The sequence below is a fragment of the Eptatretus burgeri genome, unplaced genomic scaffold (assembly GCF_056783735.1).
Source record: "Eptatretus burgeri isolate ZD-2024b unplaced genomic scaffold, Ebu_testis_v1 Ebu_testis_scaffold_3159, whole genome shotgun sequence".
NCBI lineage: Eukaryota > Metazoa > Chordata > Myxini > Myxiniformes > Myxinidae > Eptatretus > Eptatretus burgeri.
The window spans coordinates 104,847-119,642 of NW_028225107.1; the positions used below are offsets into that span (position 1 = coordinate 104,847).

At 41.0% G+C, this 14,796-nt stretch overlaps 1 protein-coding gene across 1 annotated transcript in view; it reads right to left on the bottom strand.

The window, feature by feature from the left end:
• The window catches only part of LOC147006624 (5'-AMP-activated serine/threonine-protein kinase catalytic subunit alpha-like), a 35,569-nt gene that overhangs the window by 10,443 nt on the left and 10,330 nt on the right, over window positions 1–14,796 (bottom strand). Inside the window, exons 4-16 of the mRNA XM_085868326.1 lie at window positions 12,827–12,967; window positions 12,253–12,332; window positions 11,070–11,269; window positions 10,887–10,947; window positions 9,921–9,962; window positions 9,620–9,668; window positions 8,638–8,709; window positions 7,223–7,293; window positions 7,020–7,076; window positions 4,750–4,980; window positions 2,935–3,057; window positions 2,713–2,765; window positions 2,211–2,340 (exon numbers count right to left, since the gene is read on the bottom strand). Of these exons, the coding sequence (XP_085724452.1) occupies window positions 2,715–2,765; window positions 2,935–3,057; window positions 4,750–4,980; window positions 7,020–7,076; window positions 7,223–7,293; window positions 8,638–8,709; window positions 9,620–9,668; window positions 9,921–9,962; window positions 10,887–10,947; window positions 11,070–11,269; window positions 12,253–12,332; window positions 12,827–12,967 (1,178 nt within the window). The 3' untranslated portion in view covers window positions 2,211–2,340; window positions 2,713–2,714. The remainder of the gene's footprint in view (window positions 1–2,210; window positions 2,341–2,712; window positions 2,766–2,934; window positions 3,058–4,749; window positions 4,981–7,019; window positions 7,077–7,222; window positions 7,294–8,637; window positions 8,710–9,619; window positions 9,669–9,920; window positions 9,963–10,886; window positions 10,948–11,069; window positions 11,270–12,252; window positions 12,333–12,826; window positions 12,968–14,796) is intronic.

The window sequence follows — 14,796 nt, forward strand, 5'->3', positions numbered from 1 at the left end:
AGTGCGGTGCCGCCATCGAGGTTGGGGGCTCGAATCCGTGGACATCGGCTTGTCACGAGCCACATTCATGCCTTTGACACTTTCCTCTCGTCCATGAAACATCACCAAGTACTCTGTGTCTTGTCTGCATCCTGTCCATGTCTTGTTTGCATGTCGTTTAAGGTTTATCTCGTTAGAGTTCCCTTCGAAACCCGTAATCCGTCACTCCAGAGTTAAGAACGGGTTATAGATTAATTATAACATTGTTGTGAATGTTTTGCTAGTGTCGTATTCCCCGATGTCCCCAATAAATCTGGCTGATTCGTATGAAGTTGCCGCTTTCAAATAATTCGTGCCGCGTCGAGGAACGATCCGCTCGATTTGGATTTAAAAACGAAAATGGTTACAGACTGGAAGACTCCGCTCGGTCTCTGACAAAATCAGTCTGTAACCGGGGTCTATTCCCCCAGCTGGCAAGGTACAGGTGTATTTTGGTTTCGTGGTTCGAGACGCGTAACCCGAGAATTGTACCGAACCAGCCGGCGTTATAAACCCGGAGACGGCGGTGGTTAGGGTGGCGCCGAATCTGTAACATTTGGCTGTCGAGATTAGGGTGCGAAAACCAAAACTGGTTAAGGACAGTGATTGACGCGCTCGTTCGAAACCCGCCACCGCTAAATCATCAACAATATATATATATATATATATATATATATATATATATATATATATATATATATATATATATATATATATATATATATATCTTCTTCTTCTTTCGGCTGCTCCCGTTAGGGGTCGCCACAGCGGTTCATCCATATGATCCGCATAGTGATTTGGCACATGTTTTACGCCGGATGCCCTTCCTGATGCAACCCTGGTCGCCTTTTACGACACAGGGATATGGTACACCTATTTTAACTGGGGTATACACCGGCCCAGTATACTGGTACTCATTTCGCCGACCTCGGAAGGATGACAGGCTGAGTTAACCCCTGGTGTATTAATTCAGTGGCTCAACGGGGCTTGAACTCAGGACCTTTTGGATCCCAAGCCGCTGCCCTAACCACTGCGCCAACACCAGGATATATATATATATATATATATATATATATATATATATATATATATGACAAGCCGATGTCCAAGGTTTCATTCCCAGATATATATATATATATATATATATATATATATATATATATATATATATATATATATATATATATATATATATATAAATATATATATATATATATATATATACATATATATATATATATATATATATATATATACATATATATATATATATATATATACACACACACACACACACACACACACACACACACACACACACACACACACACACACACACACACACATATATATATATATATATATATATATATATATATATATATACATACATTAATTTATATTCACATACATAGATACATACATTTGTGTATTTAATCCATTCCTTTTGTGCATTTAATTTGTGTTCCTTGTTGATTTGTTTCTTATTTTTCTCTTATATGTGGTTAAGTGCAGTTAAAGTTACGTTTGGCGTCAGAGTGACTGAAAAGGTGCCATGAGAAAACATCCTTCGATGATAACACTTCGATGGGAATATTTTCTCTGCTTTATGTTGTTTTGGGAAATGCGCAATTTCTGGGAATGCATCCATGATGCAATGGGAAACTTTCTGCAATGTATATTAAATTAACAATTGTGCAATTTATTTCAGAAAATATCAGACAATGAAAAAATAAAATCATTTTTGCAATTCAATGCCTGAAAACGTCGATACGTCCATTCTAAGTACAAGTCGAGTGCCTTCCTTCCAGGAGAAAAAGTGTCGACGAACACACCGAAAAAGAGAGTAACTAATCTCTTATATTTTAGGAATTGTTCTCTCTCCTTTAATCCTGCATCTTCATCATAAACAGCTGAGTTTACAAAAAGTAAATTTTCAGTGATATTTACAAGGTTTCATTCTCAGCTATAACTCGTGATTGAATCACAGCGACATGGTCATTTGGACGATCGGGAATGCCGAGAGTCATACTTTCCTCACTCTGTCAGCTTGGGGCCATGGAAACCAAGACCTGTCTTCGACCACCCTCCTTTCTGATCTCCTCCCCCCTCCCCATGTTATCTGCAGGGTGCATGGGGTCCACCACAACTCTATTCTGTTCAAACTCTCAAAATGCAGAATCACTGCTCACCTCTGATTTTTTTTTCTCCTCTTTTTGCCGTCTGTGGAACCAACTTCTGCATTTTTTTCAATCTCATGTTTCATTCCAAGTCTTCAAGACTGCGGTTCACCACCATCTCGGACCATCCCCCATCGTTTTCCTGGTTGAATAGGCCAGACATTCACAGAGGTACAAACTCGACAAATCGCCACAACAAGATAAGGTTAAACACAGAAAAATTGGACAAAAACACAAATAACACAGAGACAAAAAGATAATGGAGAGACACAACGGATATGGTCCAAAAACATAGCTTTGATAAACTGTAAAGAGGCACTCCATGATCCAAGTGTAACGCACTCAGACCCGGAAACAGAAATTCATGTACATTTTGTCCAATAGTTACCCAGCTGCCCGATTATCAGTTCATGTTTTCTATCACCTTGTTCTCCCATGAGGCTCCATGTTACGGAGGAACTATATAAGAACAGTAGATATTAAAAATAATAACTGCAAAAGGAGAGCTGCTTACCTTCAATATAACATCTGGCGATTTTCTTCGAACCATGGGTGGTTCACAATCTCCTGCAAAACAATGGATATGTTGGAATCAAATACAAACAAGATCAGGAAACTCCTCCACTTGTGAGTAAGAGCATTTTCATCCACAATAACAGGAGGTCAGCAACCACAGCATGTGTGAACATTTTTGTTCATGGAAATGAAATAGTTGAAAACATAATCAAACCCTCACCTGCATCGTGAGTCGTTTCAGAGGATCCTTCTGAAGCATCCCAGTCAGAAGGGAAACCAATGCCTCACTCGCAAAGGGTGGTGGGCTGTACACTACGTTGAAGTCACTCTTGTCAGGTGACATCTGCAGATAATCAAAACAAATGTATTTGTGACAGAAACCTCAACCATCTTCACAATCCAACAATTACATTTATATGAATACAAGGGTACTCAGAAGAGCGCGTACCTCCGCCACACAATGCCTGATCCAGTGGAACATTTCAGGCCCAATATTTTTTTGAAATATCATGCTATATATCGTTTTTAACCCCCTCCCTCAATAACGATGAATCACTTTCAAAATGAAAAAAAAATTCATATCCGGATCCGGAGTGGTATCTTTACCAAAATCGAATCTTCGTCTTTGTCATACACCCAACCTGTCCACCAAGTTTCGTCGGAATCCGTATCTAACTTTTTGAGATGTCATGCAATATATCTGTTTTTGCCCCATCTCTCAATGGTAAAGAATCACTTTTAAATTTCCAGTAGCCATGTCCGGATCTTCACCAAAATCGAATCAATTCGTCCTCGCTACAAACCTAACCTGTCCAACAAATTTAATCTGAATCCTTCCACAAGTTTTTTTAAGATAACCGACAAACAAACAAACAGACAAACAGGGTGAAAACATAACCTCCTTCCACCTTCGGTGGCGGAGGTCATTAACAAATTCCAAACAAGCACTCACTGATGCAACAACCATGACTTGACTGCAAACAAATAAAATACATGTGAATCATCGAATAAGTTATGGTGTAAAACACATGATATGAAGTCATCATTTAGTGTAAAACACGTCATGATATGAAATTAAAAATTCTAAGCTGATAAACAAACGCTCTCAACTCAAAAGCCAAAGTTTGGTTTGAAGCCAAAGTTTGAGGCCAGAACAAAGAAAACCTGGAAAGGCCAGAATTCCGAAATAATTTCCTTAAATTTTCCAAGAATTCCCAGGAAACAATTTACCAGGAAGAAACACAAACTTGTGCTGTATTTGTTTGACAGCTTTTCTCAGCTCAAGCTCGAGAAAAAGAGGCTTACACCATCTCGAATCTCATCACACACAGTGTATCAGCAGTGTGGTACGATCGCTGCTGGTGTGGAACTCTGGTCGAAATCGAAGATCATGAGAATGAAAATATTATCCTGAACTTTGTATTGACTGGAACTTTCAGTAAATTCTGTTTTCATCTCATTCACACAAGGGCCTCGGCTGATGTTCCACAGCATGGTCAAAGGTCGTGGTGGACGCCTACGACTAGTTAAATAGATTTGTGAAAGATCAAATCTTTAGCACACAAAATGAAACGTCACTGAAATATTTTCCTAATTTTCAGAGCATTGTGTTGAAACTGAACATAAAAAGAAAAGAAAATCAACAATAAACATTAATTATAAAGAAGAATACAAGTGAAGGATGAACCAATCATTTGTTTCATTCCACAGTGTGGAAGAAAAGAGATCATGCCCCCAAACAGGAATATCCAGCGGAACGTCCACTCGTCAATAACAGATCTGAACATCAAAAGCATTGCCGTGACCTGTACATCCATCCATGGCAAATGTTGACCAAGCCAACCAACAACATCCCAGCATCAAACCATCAGATATATTCCAACAAAACATATCCTTCAACTCAATGCACCCTCAACACAACCATCCCAAACCAAAGCCTGAACACTCCCTTCACTCGACACTCAACACACCCTCAGCATCAGCATCCCCTTCCCACCACATTCATGATCATGACACCATTATAAACAATACTCACTTCAACGATATTACGTCCATCAAATTCAAGTCCAATGAATAATGTCGTGTACAGGATACCAAGCGCCCACACATCGGTTGGGGGACCTTCGAAGTCATTCTTTGAGATTTCTGGCGCCATATAGCCAGGTGTGCCAAAGCAGCCCCGAACCTTTTCACCGTGAATGAAAGATTGAGAAAAGCCAAAGTCGATGACCTTCACAATCCCCTTGTTGTAAAGCACATTTCCAGGCTGGAGAATAAACAGAATTCAATATGTTAATAAAACATCAAAGCGTTTTTGATAAAGATACAAATTTGTGTGATTTCACAAAAAATTAAAATGTGTGAAAAGAAAGATAGAAATCTGAATGTGAAAGGCAGGCAGGAAAAAAAAAATTCTACAAAGAGAAAAGTTTTTTAAAATAAATAAATAAAAATAAAAGTCCAGCAACAATGTCAGGAGTTTCGGAGTTTATATAATGTGGAGGAGGGAATGAATGTAGAGGGTTCTGTGTGGATTGAGACTCGGGATGGAAGAGTAGTTACCCCACGCACACAAAGTGAAACGCGGGATTAAGCAATTGCTTCATGTCTGTCTGTCTGTCCGTCCATCTTATCCGTTTATCATCATTAGTTTATGATAGAGGAACAGCCGATGTAAATCAAGTGCTATATTTTGAACATCAATCGGAACATGAATATGAATACAAGTCAGTCTGCCGTTCTCCAGTATTTTGGCTCTCAATTTGTCCCAAGTAACACATGCACAGAGAGGAGTGAGGAAATATTTTTACTCTATCTGCCTGCCTGGCAATCAAACAAAATTGGAAATCATTCCAAGGAGACCATTTTACAGCCATTTTTCCCTGCTGTGCAGGGGTAGGGCTTTTTCTTGAGGCAATGTTTTATGGCCGGATGCCCTTCCTGACGCCAACCCTGGTCGCCTCTTACGACACACAGGGATATGGTACACCTATTCTTACCGGGGCATACACTGGGACCAGTACACTGGTACTCATTTCACCGACCTCGGAAGGATGACAGGCTGAGTCAACCCCCTGGTGTTAATTCAGCAGCCAACGGGGCTTGAACTCAGGACCCTGGGATCCCAAGCCACCACTCGAACCACTAAGCCAACACCAGGCTTAAATCATTCCAAGGAGAAAACTTACTATTTTTAAGGGCGTCATTATGGACGCATACAACAGGCACAAAGAAATAAAGTAACATGTTAGATATGGTGATGTAAGAGCTGCTGGAAAAAATGGAGGTAAATCCCAAATTTGAAAAAAACCTGGAGTTGAACACTGTGCATGGTATCGTGTCCCTTGAACTGTCCAGATAAGAATGTATGTCAGGCTCCTTGTATGATGGAAGAGTAATATAGAAAGGTTTGTTAAGAAATGAGAAAGGCTTGTGAGAAGGGAAGAGAACTTATTGTGGATGATATTAATTTGCCAGGGATAGATTGGGTCCAAGAACAGGGAAAGAGCAGAATGGAGAGGAATTTCTCCATCTCGTCCAGGATTGCTTTTTAATCCAGTTTGTCGATAATCCCATTCTTCGGAGTGGAGTGCTGGACCTCTCATTGGGTAATATCCCAGATATGGTGGAGAGGGTTGAGGAACAACAGCATTTATGGACAGGTGACCATAACAGGGTGCATGCAAGTATATTCTGTAAGACGAGTTTGAGATTGTAGAACGAGGTTATTTGACGTCAGGAGGGAAATTTTGAGTGCACGAGGAGAGAAGTGCCATATATTAGGATTAAGTAACATGGCAATCAGTATCAGAGAAACGGGCAGCCTTCAAGGAGAAAATGCACAACAACATCTTCACAATGTCGACGTGAATATAGATATCAAAATTAAACGCATTCCACCAATGGGTGGTTCTGTTTTTCACAGACTGCAACTGAGCTCGAATGGATATTAAATTTTGTTGTCTTCCTTTCGAGTTATGTTGTAGGTTTCATTTATTGTGCAACGAGCGCAAAATGGATTGGTGTGTGTAACTGGCACCACACCCCCATCCACCACCACCTTTGTTGATCATTACCAACAATGTGAATTTTGTTATTTTCTGTCACCTCCACTAACCCTCTTCCCTCACCCCCCTCCACCCGCCATTCCCTCACCCCCACCCCCCATTGCCTCACCCCCCCCCACCCCCCATTCCCTCACCCCCCCCCACCCCCCATTCCCTCCTTTCTGTGCTGCATAAAAAATGGTTTTTATTGCAGTGTCACACAGAAAGCATCACAGATAATGCTGGTGTAGATGGTTACCTTTATATCCCGATGCACGATGTTCAAACTGTGCAGATATGCAAAAGCAGAAGCCAGCTGGAAGGAGGAGAAAACATATTAAAACATGAAGCAGATTGTAATTGTTAAGATTTTACTATTTTGAGTTCAATTATATTTGTTCAAGTCATATTTCAAAACACGTCACAAACATCAGACTAATGTTAAAAGCTCTTTCAGCTCACTTGCTCCATGATATGCCACGCCTGGCTTTCTTCAAGTTTTCCCCACACAGCAAGTTGGCTATGGAGTGAAGCTGCACACATCCAACAGAAACAAACAAGGGCAAGACGATGAGATTTTTCATTTCTCAGAAAACACGACAAGAGGAAAAGTTGTTTTCTTTTGGGAAATTTGGATGTGTTATTGTTAAATAAACACAAAATGATAAGGATAAAATTTGTTTACAAAATCGAAGGTCATGGAAAAACAAGAGAATAGAAAAATTATTGAGGAAAGTCGTCGAGGATGACATGAAATGGTGGTGCACCGCATGCTTGAAGTCTTGGAGGGGAGAATGTGATTGAATCGTTTCTGGAGGGCAGTTGCACAAATGGGAGAAAAGAGGAACAAAAGAGTGGAAATGTGTGGAAAGTGTAGACATTGAGTTTGACCAGGAGGGGGCTACTGGAAGAACTTGTCTGCAAAGCAGGAACAGGAGATGGTCAGAGGGGTGAGGGGGAAGGGGGAGCTCGACTGAAAAGCAGCCAATATGGAGCGTTAGACATGTTGCTCCACGTGTGAAGAACAACATCCTGTCCTCTGCTTTTTTCTCTTCCAGTTCAGTCATTCCCTTGTTTGTGTCCAACTCTGGTCCCACTGTGAATACGGTGTTACTCTCACTCTTCCAAGACCCTGTGTTCCTTTGACAGGCCGCATAAATGAAAGGAGTCAACCCATCTGCCATATGAGAGGAACTGTCGATTTGTTTCAGCCTCATCACGTGATATGCTGATAATATTGAGCTGTTGTTTCCACAGAATCCAGATCAGCTTTTTGTGGTGCCATCTCATCACCTACGTGAGAGGTTGCAGAATCAAAAACAGATCTCCTGGATTCTGTGGAATATAAACCTCTCAATACATCTCCATTGAACGATACAGAAACACCTTCAAAACGAGGAGTTTAAGGAATTATTTGGAATTATGGAGTCCGCAGCTCAGTTTGGAAGACAGCTTTGACATATGATCCACATCGTGGCTGATGGTGAGGCCCATAAAATCAAGAGACCGAACAACTTCCAAAGAGATGTTCCATTTATCAGAGCAACAAGTCTTGACTTCAAAACATATCTATTTACTTTCCTATTTGGATCAACATTCATGGCTGAGCTCAATGCAACGTACTGCTTACTCGGGTCTCAGACTGTGAACATGACAACATGAAACTCAAGATGTTAATGCCATCTTTTCTGCTTTTTTTGTTCCTGCAATAAATATACATGGTCAAGCATGAGTCTGAGACTGAATATAAAATGTCTCAACAATTCAGACATCATAATTCATATTTATTAATTCCTAAATTATTGAGCTGCTCAAATAAAAGTGGACTTGATGGACAAAAACAGTAGATTTTCATCAAGATGAGTCAGAAACCTCACCTCCATTCACATACTCCAGAATGAGGAACATTCTGTTAAACGCCGCACTTTCATGGACGTCAATCAACTTCACTGTGGGGAAACAAGAGAGTCGAGCACAAGTTAAGATGATGGAAGAAACTCACCAAAGTCAAACACCTGAAAACAACATGAACATGCAAATTTCGTGTAACCCTTCAAATGAGAAGTAGTCAACAGGAGAGGATCAATATGGTCCTTTCACCATTCATGATCATGTCTGTAAATATTTGGGCAACACCCACCACTCATCAGAAAATCAATAAAATAAGTATGGGTGTTCGTTACATGGGCAGTGAATGAATGAATCCCAATTAGTGTAGAGTAGACTTCGGTTAAAGCAAACTGATGAGAATTATTGTGATAAGACGACTACATGTCGCCACTCTGACGCATGATTTGATTTCGAGTGAAAGCGACATTTCTATTGAAGAATATGCAATCCAAAAGGGGGCTGACAGGATGGCCTAGAGCCTCAGATGTACGCAGACTCGCCTCAAAGCTGTCTCGCCTGGGTTGGAAACTCGGTCCAGCTTTAAACTGTCATCCTGGTGTTTCCCAGGCAGGGTGATTCAATGTGTGTGCCATCCCTTGGACGGATGTTAAACTGGAATTCCATCTTCCAGAATTAGATGGTGGGCATTAAAGACCCTACATTTTCCGAGCTATCGCCAGCACCCTGGCCAAATTACAGATCCCTGCTCCAACTACTGCTGGGAAGGCAATGGTAAACCAACCAAGTATAACCCTTGCTCAGGAAGGTGCTGAAGCGGAACCAGCATTTTGTGACAAAGGATGAAGAGACGGATGAAAAAAGGGTGTTTTTGCAAACTTGAGCTTTGGTTTTGTTTGAGTTTAAGAAAAGTGAAATCGTTGACTGATAAGAAAGAAATTCATGCCACAGAAGCAATTTGTAACTTGTTTCGTTCCAACTGCGATAAATTTGAGTGAAATCTGTACTTACGAATGTTTTTATGATCAAGTGGCTTCATCATCTCAGCTTCTTTCTGGAGCTTCAAAAAAATTTTTAAAAGGGAAAAGAGAAAAAGAAAATTGAACAAATTCATTCAAGAAGATGTACGGAGGTTAACTTACCCCTCATTGCTCTAACCACAAGATTTTAACTCACACAGAGAGCCTCAAGGGCCAATAAGCATGAAATATCCATCACAGATAAAAGATCTACCAGGACAGTTCAGTGGTAAATTAAACTGTATTGGGTCAGCAGTTAAAACACCATTATCTCCATGTTCACAGAAACTTACTTCTTTGACACCTTTCACATAAATCGCTTCCTTCACAGCAACCTGAAAGAGATGACAAGAGGTCACATGAGAAGATATTGATTACAATGTGGGAAAGCGAGTAAAGTATATGATATCGGTGTATTGTGATATAAAATGCTTATATCCATTCATACAGAAGTCGAAAGAAGAGGTAAATGACAGAAAGGAACAACTTTACATCGATGGAGGATCAAAAGGAGAATAGGTGGACGATTAAATGGACACACCACAGGTTAATCTGGTTGAGTGTCAGGAATTGAAAGAAGAAGAAAAACCTATAACGGCACTTTTCAAGGTCGCCAGATATACTGTACCTCTGCCCACATCATTACATCATGAAACGTACAAGGATCAAGTTTGATTTAAATCCCTGAACCCAGATTTAAAACATTAAATAAGTCTTGCTGCCAGACCAAGCATCCAATCAGGTTGAAACTGAAAACATATATTCCGCATGACTATTTGATCATAATTGTGAAGTTTCACGCCAATTACTGACAGATCGGGTGAAGTGTTTGAGCATGCAATTATGATGTCATAACAACGCCACCGATGACATCATCAAAATATCACATATTTCCCATGTGGAGTACTTGACATGTGCTACATTCCACTTTTTGTCCACGGAGCAGTTTCGGAGAAACAGAGGTCTCAAGTTTTTCCTTTTTAAACAACATGGCTGCCACCACACATGACCTATGACATCATAATTATCATTAAAACATTCTAGATGATTAGTCGCACATGTTGTGAAAATTTTGCGTCAATCGGAGAAGCGGTTGCAGAGAAAACGAGCAAAGACGGACGGACAACCCAAAAACAATGCCTCCGGCAACTTCGTCAGTGGAGGCACAACAATAACAAGAAGGAGGAAGTTGCTTCAAGGGGTTTTCCCCATTATTTTCACTGAGATTTCTGACAGACAGACAGCATGTCACAAATTACATGTTCAATGTCCATTGTAATCACATCTATGATGTAAATCTTCTCCAGGAATGACGTGGGGCTGACAAGTCGAAAGAAAAAGCATCTTTCATTGAAACAGAAATTAGGGAGACAAATTCAGATGTCGGAGAATCTCCCCATTCCTTTGCTCTCATTCTTCTTCCGTTTGTCCCTCCGTCACACCCCTCAAAACTGTTGGCTGTGTTTTCCCCTGTGTTCTGTTTCGATCTCTCATGAGCTGTTCCAGCTCCTAGAAGGTGAAAGGAAGACACAGGAAGTATACCACAATGTTGTACCTCTTCTTCCGAGTTGACGTTCTTTGCCTTGTAGACGATTCCACAACCTCCTTCTCCAATTTTGGAGATAATCTCCCAGTTCCCAATCTGAAAACAGGCACAAACACAGCTTGACAACAGCGCTTATGGAATATAAGAGAAATAATGACGCAGTGTTCAAATTATTATTTCACATTCATTCAATAATCATTATCATATTCATGTACCATACTCGAGGCAGAGAGTCAGTGGTGCCGAAGCGGTTACGAGGCCACAATGCTGGTCAAGTCACCACTCCGGCTCAGGAAGTCAGGGCAAGAATTTGAAATTTGTTCATGGTGCCAGCGATCGCTCGCCAACTCTTCACGAAGGACACCATGGGATCTTTAACGTCCACCGACTCATGCCGGCAATGGGACGCCCAGTCCAACGTCCATCCGAGGGACGGCACACACATCGATGATTCACCCTCCCTGTCAAACACCAGGATGACAGTTTATAGCTGGCTCAACAGATGGAGATTCAATCCAGGCTACATAGCTCATAGGGGACATGCATACCGCAAGACAATCCTGCTTATCTCACATCAACTACTCCAATAAATGTCATTGGAACTAAAAAGGAGGAAATAATCAAGATCATAAATAAATAATGTTATACCACGATTTACGTAGTCACCTCATTTGTGCCACTATTTAACTTGGGTCACCTCAACTCACACTTATGTTGCTTCAAAAAGTCACACCTTTTATTCTCAAACATTTTCAGAACTTACAAGACTGATAAAGATGCCAGAATACATCACGAAAGTACCAAATCGGGAGATCACAAAATTACCGAAACAAGTACTGTCCTGTACTTCATTATAACTGTTGTTCATCAAAAATGGTAAAATCATCAGTAAAAAGTGAAATATAACACTTGAAGTGGTGATGTTCAGAATGAAGCCCTCGCTTATTCTATTAATTCTTATGAGAAAAATTGCCTGGATTTACGTCGTTTCAATAATCGTCACACTTTTCAGGAACACTTCCTCGACGCAAACCGGGTCATTACTGCACAGTATAAAGGTAATCCAATGTCTTGCTTACCATAACAGGCTTGTCCTCCTCATTCGACTCACACTCCTCATGGTCAGCACTCTCCTCTTTACTTTGACTGAGAGAAGATCCTGGAAAGAACAGGCGAAATCACCATGAAACAGATATTGTGACACAAAAATATCAAAGGACAGAATACCACCACGATAGGTCGCCTACTCTTCGTGAAGGACAGCATGGGATATTTAACGTCCACTGACTAATGCCTGAAGACAGGACGCCCGTTTAATGTCCATCCAAGGAACAGAAGACACATTGATGAAACACAGGGATGAGAGTGTATAGGTGGGTCAGGATTCAAAGTCAGGCCAGACAACTTCGAGGCAAGTGTGTGCACTTCAAGGCCATCATGTCAGCCAGACAAAGCAACTGCGAGCATGAACAATCAAAATGATTCTAGAACAGGCTTGAATAATGAGGAAAGATTAGAAGAAAACAAAAGCTGTTACATTCGAGATTAGATTAAATATGAAAACAAAAGTTTGTCCGGTGGAGAGATGTGATCATTGCGCACTCTCTCCCAAGCCTCCTGACCTCAGCTTCACAGTCTGCCTTTGGTGCTCACCTTTCTTTGCAGCAAGCCAGCTTTTCAATACCTCAATGGGCACTTTCTCCTGCACGTATCCACAGAGCATACTATGATGACAGTGAAAGTACTCAAACAGCACATGTCTGTGAGAGTCAAGAAACGCTTTCACTTTCGCATCTGAAAGAACAAAGGGAGAAATTTGGGAACATTAATAAACATTCATATGATAAAAAGGTGAGATATGTACGGGGCAGGACCATGACCCACCAATAATAATAATAAGAGGGTGCAGGTACACCACTCAACCAATCTGGAATTGATGAGATGATGGTCTTTTAAATTAAACTAGATCTTAAGAATTAAACTAATTAAATTAAATTAGATGATGAGATGCTGGCCTTCAGTTTTGGAAAATGTCTCACACTGTCAATCCGGAATGATCAAGCGAACCCACTTACATCCATTACCATGGTTTGCCATCGGAAAGGGTTCAGTCTCTGGAGCGTCTAACCCTCGCTATCAACCATCACCTTTCCTGGGTCAACCAGGTTGCAAAGCTGGCCTCCAAAGCCAACCGCAGACTGGGCATCCTCCATCAATCCAAGTGTTTCTGAGGAAATTCAGACCTACTCAGTTTACAAGGCCTTTGTCTGTTGCTTGATGGAGATTGCTCTCTCCCTTATTAGCTGGTGCCATGACATCACATGTCTCTCTTTGGTTCTGTGGAATATAAAGCTCAAAATTATTGGTATTTCCTGTGATGAGGCCGAAGCACGGGGTTTGTTGGTTTCACATCGCACGCAGGTCTGTGGTCTGTTTTTTTCGTCTCTTCTACAAAATTGCTCCATCTGCTCGTTCAATCCTTCGACCCTCCCCAGGAACTCCAGGATTCACACGTTTTTCCAGTCTCCTGATTAAACTTCCTAAAATCCAGCTTCATTGCTCCCCTCAACTCTTTTGTTCCTTGCTTTTCCCATGTATGCAATCACGTTCCGGAGGCAGTTCTTTCCTACTCTTCCCTCCGAGGCTTCAGGCAAGTAGTGCAACATCATCTCATGTCATCCTTCCTCCTGACCATAATCTTTGTTATTTACATTCGCCCTTCCTAAGGGCCCTGTCACACCTTGACGTTTTAGCCAGCGTATGGAAAGGTATCAAAATGTATGTAAAACGCTGGCGCACGCTGAATGATTGATGTTTTTTTCCAGTTTTGGATGTATTCATAATGAGTTGGATGTATGCATAACATATTAGTCACGTACACAGAACGTTTCGATAACATATGGATAACTTATATCAACGAATGCTGAGCGTGTTGTCGGCGTTCACAACCTATGCCCAACGATAGTCTAACTTATGCATAGCGCGCGGCAGCGTATCGCCGACGATCACGTGGCGTAGGCTATTAATAGGCTGTCTGCGGCTCGACGATTCAAAACATAACCGCACTCGACATCGAAGTGTCAAGCCGCTGTCACACCTTGACGTTTTAGCCAGCGTATGCCGACGTATGAAAATTTTGCTGAATACGCTGGCACACGTCGAATACGTTCTGGGTAAGTTTTGTATATGTTAATAGCACGCTGAAGCACGCTGGCATACGTCGTAGTACGCCGAGTACGTCGACAAATTTTCAGCATGTTGAAAAATTTTCGACATACTCGGCGTATGACACACGTTCCGCATACGCTGGCCATAAGTTGTAGGCACGTTATGCGATCGTTGACACACGTCGACACACGTTACTTGTAAGTTACGCATAAGTTGAAACATGTCGAGGTAATGGTTAGCATCAGTGTTCCAGACTCCCCGGTTTTTTTTTTTTTTGGTTTTTTTTCTTCGGTATGACGGTGATGTTGACACTTCGATTTCTAGTGCGGTTATGATTTAAATCGTTGAGCGGCAGCCTATTAATTATATTATATTATAACCGCACTAGAAATTGAAGAATCAACATCACCATCATACTGAAAAAAAAAGAAAAAAAAACAAACAAACCAGGGAGT